The following is an 8,661-nucleotide window of genomic DNA, read 5'->3' as shown; positions in this document are numbered from 1 at the left end:
CATACGGCGTTGCCATGGCACACGCTCACCATGGCAACAGAGCCGGCAACGAGGGACGAGAGCGGCGGCGTTGTCGTCGTCGTCTGGGCCACTGTGGCTGCTCAGATTGAGACATACAGTCGGGTGCGTGTATGGAATGTCGGAGGAGCGTTTTTTTACAGGTCCAAGGTACTAAGTTGAGTGGAAAAAAGCGTCAAAGTTGTGATTCACATACTTCCTTCTTAAATGACGACATAATCTTTGAAATACTGGTCAGTCATCTAAGACTTCCATCCATGTTTCATGTTGCTCTGGTTAACATCAAAATCTGAAATTAAACACGGTATTTCATTTCACAGAAGAGGTGGGCCTTCTTTGGATATGTTTGCTTTCATTGTCATTTAATTAAAAACCCCTTCAACACAAAAGACACAAATTATCATCACTGTTTTTTTTTTTAATTAAAATGAAAAGTGACACTAATTTGAAAGCCTTTGGAAGCTTGTGTTCTCAAAGGTAGCTCACACACATACACACACCGGCTTCTCTGGGCCCGAGCTCATCCAAGATGGACTGATGCAAAACGGAATCGTGTTATGTGGTCTGACGAGTGCACATTTCAAAATGTTTTGGGAAATTGTGGATGTCGTGTCCTCGGAGCAAAAGAACCATCCGGACCGTTATGGACGCAAAGCTCGAAATCCAGCATCTGTGATGGGATGAGGCTGTGTTTGTTCGTGCTTCATTGGATTTTGGTTTGTACATGGACCACATATTTATTTACAATCGAACAAACTTCAATATTGGTCTGGGAGAAATTAGTCAGAGGTGCTAAACATGAACTGCGGGCTGCCCATAAGTTGAATGGAGGCTCAGGAACGTATCCGTCCCATGTCAAAATGGCTGCCGTGAAAACAGTCAAACAGCCGGCGGTGCGGAATACCGCGCACACTTACCAACAATGGCGCTTTCCCTCCCCACTAAATGTGACACAGTGGAACCTCCGTGGAGGACGGAGGCGGATGGAAATGTCTGCTCAGTGTCATTGATGGAGTCGATGGGAGTGGCACACAGTAACCCGGCAACAATAGCTGACTCGATAGCGACATCTATTGGCTTCTTTGTAAATTTCGGAAGGCCACTTTTTATTTATTTCCTTTGCTTTTAAATCTTTTTCAAGCTTTTGGTTATAAATGTGCTTAAATAGAATGAATGTAGACTCTTCTCGTAATTTTAATAAACTACTTTTGTCGTCTTCGCTTTGTGAATGTCTTCAGTGTTACTGTTCATGTTTTGATGTATTGTGCTTTTGGTTGTGTGAAGCACTTTGAGTTGCCTTGTGTTCGAAATGTGCTAAATAAATCAAGTTCCCTTCACACTAGGTTTATTATTATTGTGTGCCTAATATAACCTTTGATCAAGAGGCCAGGAACCAGAGCTGGCTCAAATGTAACCTTTTTTTGAAAACTAGAACAAGCTAAGCTCAATTTGTGTGTACGCTTATGGGGTGAATGGGATATTTTGTGAGCCAAGCGCGCCATCTGGCGTCCAAATGAAGACATCGCACTGATGTGAACACGTTAAGTTTGTTTTGCGGTACCACGGGGTAAGAAAGAAGCCATTATATTTTCACGTAGTCCCGGATAAAGGTGAATGCAGGAATTAGGCAAGTTAAGAACATATTTTAAAGGCGTGGACCTGGGAAGTATTTTTACAGTACTGTAAGTATTCTGCAAACCAATTTGAGTACCGCTAATTAAGCCCGTAACAAAAAAAAAAAAAAAAATGCTAAAAGTATGACGTTTTACTTCTGCATTAAAGACAAACATGCGTGTGCTTTTTTTGCCTAGAGCAGAAATGTCTGTAACTTGGTGAAAGTCACGCCAAGACTAGTTCAATCAGCAAGTTGATTTATTTCATAAATAAAAATTAGATCTGTTACATTGTCAATCCACGCAACTACTCCACATAATTTTTCGTCACTCTGACAGCAAATCATCGGCGTCGCTCAGTGTGGTCACATACTGTAGAAGCAATAGATTTTTATTTTTGTTTTTTTTTTTTTTGCAGAAAAGTACAGAACTGGTACCCTTGACTGAATACAGCACCTAACGGCCGCCACTTTTTTGAACATTTACAGGATGCACACATTGCAGTATGTGCGTATAGCCTCTGTCGTATTTACCGCATAATAAATAAACATTTCGGATTTGTTCTGTTTCAAAGTGGGCTTTGGAACATATGCAAATAAATACACCAAGTTCATCAAGACCAACTGGCCACAACTTGAGGGACACTTGCAATTAAATGTGATACAAGAGCTGCCTTCACAGAAGAAAAGATTGATGACAAAAAAGTGGGAGGGGGGAAAAAAAATCTTTGTTGAATAATGCGGTTGTTTGCGGTGGTTTTTGCATTGCACTGCATCATAGTAGGAGGTTTTAGAAAAAATATATTTTCTTACTATGATGCAGTACAGATATACAAAAACGTGATAAAATAAACAACCACAAAACAGATTTTTTTTCATCATGAAGACAGAATCTTTTGTGCAAGTGTAGCTAAAATTGTGTCCAATGGGGTGGGAGTAGGGGTGGGGGCGTCTCACCTGAGATGACCCACCTAACCTGTAAGACGGAATGAACATGCGTCCTCGCAAAGCTTTGCTGCCTTCTGTTGCACTCGCTGACTTGTTCAAAGACAAAACAAAAACAAAACAATCATTTTATAGACACGTCATATGAGCAAGTGCATATTAAAAACAAAGCTTTTTTTTTTTTAATTCGGCGTGAGATGAAAACTGTATAAAAATAGACAGTGCATCGCATCTGCCTGGAGGATCTGATATTTTGCATACGGTCAGCAGAGTCATGAAGGTCACTGGTTACATTGGAGTGCACGGGGGCCGTGGGGGGTTCTCGGTTTGGGACTGAGCTTCACTCCTACAGTAACGATGCAACGGGCCGATCCTCGACGAAGCTCCACTAATGCAGTACTTATGTCAGGAATACAAGTAAGATTTGGATGAAAAACACTCTTGGCCATCAAAACAACACGATGAAATGACAAACAGAATTGCAGCGGTCACCAAGCGCCCCTTCTTGTTGCTACACCTACAATGAAAAGTTGTTCGCCGAAAAACGTAGGGTTCAAGCTTTTCGGCGTTTTTTCGTGCTCAGTTATGCCTCGAAAAACAAATTTGGCTTCTTTTGTGCTCAGGCCAAAGGCCTGCCTAACAAATGATTCGTGCTTTTTGGTATCTTGGTGCCAAGGAACTATGTCGAAATGACTTGAGGAGCGTCAAAGTGCTTTGACTTCCACAGGCGATTCCGGAAGGCGACAAAAACTTTTGATTTTTGCTTTTCGTGGCAGGGCTCGGTCCCTGTCCCCCTCAAACATTGACGTGACGCTGCAAAGATTTGTTCCCTGCGCGCTGTGCGTTCGCTCCTAAGTTTGTGTGTCGGGACTGTCGTGAACTGAGGACCCTCTGTAAAAATGATGGACATTTTAGGCTAGTTTGATCACATTGTCCAGTGATTTTTTTTTTCCCCTTGTAACATGAGGCTTGCCGTTTGTACATTTGTCCCCATGACGTCCAACTTTATGCTTCAAACCTCCCCAGTCGGTTGCAACTGTTCCTTTCGAGGCGCGATCAGCCGTACGCAGCCTTCACATTACCTGCAAAAGCACAATACACAATACGTCTTCTTCCACCATCTTTTTTTTTTCCCCCAAACTCGTCTCTGCCTTTTTGTTTCCGGCTGCGCCGCTTCGGTTTGGTTCTCGTCCCGCTCTCGGGGCTCTCAGTGCTGCAGGAGGAAGTTGGTGGCCATGTTGATGTCATTGTTGGACACTCGGAGGGCCTCGAGGGCGTCCAGCCGGGAGAAGCCCATTTCCACTAACCTGGCGACCTGCCGGAGACAACACACGCGGCGGATGCAATGAGAGAAATATCATGGCGGCATACTGCATCGACGTTAGAATTTGTCACGTCCTAATTTGAATATATACATATAGCACATCATGCTTTATGATCCAAGTTCTTTAGCCCCACCTTGTGACTATGTAGGGCTAGACAAGACCTGTGTCCTTTGCCATATTTCCTTTTGAATGTCGGGCTTAACGATGTGTCAATTGTACGCGCCTCATACGCAAATCCGCACAAATGCTTGGTGATGAAGTGCTGCCACCATGGGGGAAAATTCCTATCGATGCTTTTAACTTGCACTTTTAGACCAAAACAACAGCCGCAAGCACCACATAATTAACTGCTGCCACCACATATGAAAATACAATTGGTGCTTTAATGGGATGTCATCATGGGGTGGCTTCGCCCTGAGTCAGTGTCGTCACGAAAGCCGTACTCTGTGTTGGCCAAAAAGCAGGGCCGGGAGACCGGTGGCTCATTTGCATGAGACAGGAACGCCCCCGTCATATTCCGCTAATTTCAGCAAAACGAGAAATAGGGCGGAAAGAGTCATTTCATTCCTGACCCTCGGATATGTTGACAAAAGCATGTCGCAGACGAGAAAACCAAATTCCTTTCCCTTGTGAGACTTTTTGGTATGAAAGACGGGCAAACGCGGCTGCACCTGCTCCTCGGCAATCGAGTTGTCGGATGGCAGCGGGGGAGCCGAGGGCTGCGTCTGAGACTGAGGCTGCGGCGGCGCCGGTCTCCTGCGTCTCAGGGAGGGGAACAACCTGCTCCACTGCAGCAAGAGACAAGAAGGAAAACATTTAGATATGGTTTTAAACTTTCAATAAATGAGGGCAAGCTCCCAAAAACATGCAACTTTGGTTCAGAGGATAAGGCTACAGAGGAAGTGGCCGTACTTGTGCTCGATGTCTGGAGTTTGCGCGGGCCTCGTTGAACTGGGCCAGCAGCAGCTGTTGATCCAGTTGGTCCATCCGCTGTTGCCTCTGGATGTCCAGCGTGGCGCCCATCCCCAGAGGCGCCTCGCCGCTCGGTTGAGAACCTTTGAGGGTCACATAAACAAAACGCGGCCATGTTCGTACAGCGCCGCGGCGGAAACCGTGAGGGCGCTGTATCGGACTCACTGGAGAAGAGGGGCTCCAGGAGGTAGTGTGCGACGGCACACAGCCGAGCGGGCACGAAGAGAAAGTTCTGCAGCCAGAGGACGTTGGAGTGATACAAACCGCCCGAGACCTAAAATACATCCAGGATATAAATCAAGACTGTTGTGTCATACGATGGTGTGATGACATTTTCTTGCACGGGTTCAGTTTCAACCTGTGGACTCTCAGGATCGAGAAAAAGGCTGACTAAAGTGTTTGATAATTCTTTGGAGTATTTTCGTGAAAACCCGCAGAAACATCGAGAGACTTTTGCTGAAATTTGTAACGTCTAACGGTTAAAAGTGTAACGATTCGGGACTCTTGGACCAGATTTTCAGCCGTTCAATGGCTGCCCCGCTTGATTTCTGAGGGTCCACTGTCTTTCCTCGTGCCGTGACTCACCAGCCCGCTGAGCGCCAGGAGCCACATGAAGGGACTGGACGTCAACAGCTACGTGGACACACCGGGAAAGAGGGTGCGAGAGTCATCATTCGACGCGCCAAAAAGCCGCGGGAGCCGAACAGAACCGTACCTGCAGTCCGACGATGTAGACCAAGGTTTTGTTGGTGATACTGATGAGGCCCAGCACCTTGGTGACGGGCACCCTCGGAATGGACGAATAGAAAGGCACAAAGAGGGCGAAGACCGGGGCCAGCCTGTGGAAGTCAACTATCAAATTTGAGAAAACTTTTTTTTTTTTTTTTTTTTCAGGATCGCCATCGTCAACGCTACTCACAGCCCTGCGGGCAACTCCTCCACCTTGTCGTCGAACAGGAAAGAGACAACCTGAGCCAACAGCAAGTCCAGCAGTGCGGAGACGCACCAGGTACCCAACAGGAAGGACTGAACAACAAGACACGCAAAACACAACGTCAGGAGTTCCATTTGGCTTGGCGGGTTAGTCGGCTTTTGAGTGTCTCGGCATGAGTTGTGGCCAACAGTAGCTCGCAGTTTGGCATATAACGTTTTGGACATCCCAACCACTGGAGTGAAGGATGGAAGCTGAGTGTTTTAATTTGGTTTTATTACTGAAATGACAATATGGAATTTTGATTGATCTAAATTTGACAGGAGAAGTGAACCAATTTGTCTTTTTTTTGGTCAATGGATGCCATATCTTCTTTTTACTTGAAAACGTAACTTGTAGCAGACAAGTAGGAAGTCACGTACGTTTTGAGCAAGGCGTCTCTGACCCACTGGTAACCGCGTAATGTTACCCCCATCTTCATTCAAGACCCAAACAGCCATGTCAATATTGTCATTTTCAACAGCAACTATGCCCAAAGTTGAAATCATCCATTTTGGCTTGTAGCACCCATTTTGGGCAAAATTTAGCAAACTCCAAACGGGGAAATTGGCCCAAATGAGCTCCAACCGGTAACCGGTCTCCAAAGCTATCTAATGTGAACGCAACATGCCGCCAAAGTCTGATCATCATTGGTACTCACGGCAAACTTCCTGGAGCCGAACCTCCTCTCAAAGATTCGGAAGTTGTAGATGAGCATGCCGCTGCAGAAGGAGTCTTTCACGTCCAGACACACCAGCCTGCCGCACAGCAACCGCCCCACCTACCACACCACATCCATATTTTTAGGCAGTTTTCCAACGTTCATATTGTCCCTCCGCACCTCCCTGAATAATCTTTCAAGTTGGATATAGTTTTGTGTGACTGGTGAAGGAGTGATGATAAGATATCGGAAAAATACTTTCGATACTGAATTACCGCATGCGTCGTGTCAGATACTTTTCACACTTGGACTCAAGCAATACCTGCAGTTGGTGGCTGACCGCTTGCAGGTTGTACTCAAACATGTGCTGGTACTGCGGCAGCAGGCTGAGCATCACCGTCAAGCCGCTCAGCACCAGCAGGAGGCCTTTGGACAGAGGAGCCTTGTCTGGAAAATACAAACAAAACCATGTGGTCAAACGTGGCCGTCGATGTAGACCTGTATGTTCAAGTGTTTATGCGGGGTATGCGAGTTTAGGTATTTTGGGAGAATATATGTGGACATTATGCTGATATTGAAAAGGAGATGCTTCTTATGAAATCTGAGGTTGTTCTGAGGCCTTTAAACACAAAGTTTAGCATTAAAATAAAGGGGGCGCCTGCTGTGATTTTACTGATCTGACCCGCTTCAAGTGCTAATATAATTAGGCTGTTCGTGAACCCTGTAGTTGACACCTCAGCCTTTTTTTGGACAAAAGATGTAACTTTGACTTAACATTTATATGATTAATTGAGCGATTTTTGCAGGTCCATCCTAGGCTGTCTCGTCCCAGCTCTCTCGAAATAAGAAAGTAGATTCAAGTGGTTGCGCTCCTTGAAAAAAACGAATGACAACTACATGCAAATCTACTTCGGGGGTTTGAAGCAGCAGTCCATGCTGGCTGGGATGAGGAGTGCAGCGGAGCAGGACGGGAAGCGGAAGTAAATCGCCAACGACACTACGGAAGCTCGATTAGACCGAAACAGATATGAATGGTTTTCTTTGCTTTTTGGGGGGTTTTTTTTGGGTCCGTTTGGTCAGTAGAGGCGCCAACGACACTACGGAAGCTCGATTAGACCGAAATAGATAAAAATGGTTTTCTTTGCTTTTTGGGGGTTTTTTGGAGTCCGTTTGGTCAGTAGAGAGCAGTGTTTCATTGGGTTTGAAACTGAAAAAGGCAAGACAAGACATCTTATTTTATATGGCGCATTTCATAGGTAACTGTGCCTCAAATACTTAAAATAAAATAGTGCAACATGTAAAGGCAAAAACAGAGGAATTTAGGAACATGATTTTGTAAAAACAAAAATAATAATATTAATAATAATGATAAGATCTTAATCGTCAATCTGAAAAAATAACATGCTTAACCCGGATTTAGAAATAAAAGCAACAAAACGAAAAGGGTGACCACTTGAAGATGACGTTAGGATATATTATCTCATGGAAAAAAGAAATCATTTTGTCAGTATTATTTTTATTATTGTAATTGTTATTATTATTATTATTATTACGAGTGGTAGTAATAGTAGTAGTACTATCAGCAGTCACATGAAGAATTTTACATATTATTATTTCTATTAAAGTTTGTAAAATTGTTCACATTTACATTAAAACAATTGCAAATATCAAGTTTCCATTTTTTTCCAATTAATCTTTTAGGATTTTTAATAAGGATATAAATTCAAAACAATAACAAATATCAAGACTTTTATTTATGTCTAAATTATTATCCCCTACTTTTTCCATATACTACCATTGTTGTTAATAAGAATCGTAAGATACACTGAAATTAAAATAAAGTAGTAGTCATAAAGAGTATTGGGAGTTGGAAGCATCCACCTTTTTACATGCAAAATTAAGATAATTAGGGCACTGTTCCCACTTTTGGTTCACTTATTTCATACATTTAGCCAAATAATGCAGGTTAAATTTAGGATGAAATGAGAAAGGAAATTGGGATTCACTGTCTCAACATTGTTTGTTAGCCAGGTGAGCTGTCTCCCAATGCCGTCGTGGCTGTGTTTCATGTCACAGTCGAACATTGTTGCACCTTTACATCGGCTGACGAGCAGCCATCTGTTTCATGTCACCTCAAACGCACACGCCGGTGTCATAG

The 8,661-nt window shown here is 43.9% G+C and overlaps 1 protein-coding gene across 1 annotated transcript; it reads right to left on the bottom strand.

The window, feature by feature from the left end:
- Nucleotides 1–1,872: 1,872 nt before the first annotated feature.
- Nucleotides 1,873–7,005, bottom strand: ubac2 (UBA domain containing 2; the record flags this gene model as incomplete). The annotated part of the gene is made up of 9 exons (XM_019859963.1): nt 1,873–3,890; nt 4,572–4,688; nt 4,813–4,955; nt 5,038–5,146; nt 5,458–5,505; nt 5,588–5,711; nt 5,792–5,898; nt 6,504–6,623; nt 6,826–7,005. Coding segments are annotated over 9 exons (1,056 nt in total), but the record flags the coding sequence as incomplete, so codon positions are not given.
- Between the last annotated feature and the right edge of the window lie 1,656 nt (nt 7,006–8,661).

Source organism: Hippocampus comes, unplaced genomic scaffold (genome assembly GCF_001891065.2).
Source record: "Hippocampus comes isolate QL1 unplaced genomic scaffold, H_comes_QL1_v1.1 scaffold39, whole genome shotgun sequence".
Classification (NCBI taxonomy): Eukaryota; Metazoa; Chordata; class Actinopteri; order Syngnathiformes; family Syngnathidae; genus Hippocampus; species Hippocampus comes.
The sequence above is the reverse complement of the archived record's forward strand: the minus strand, read 5'-3'. Positions and strand labels throughout refer to the sequence as shown.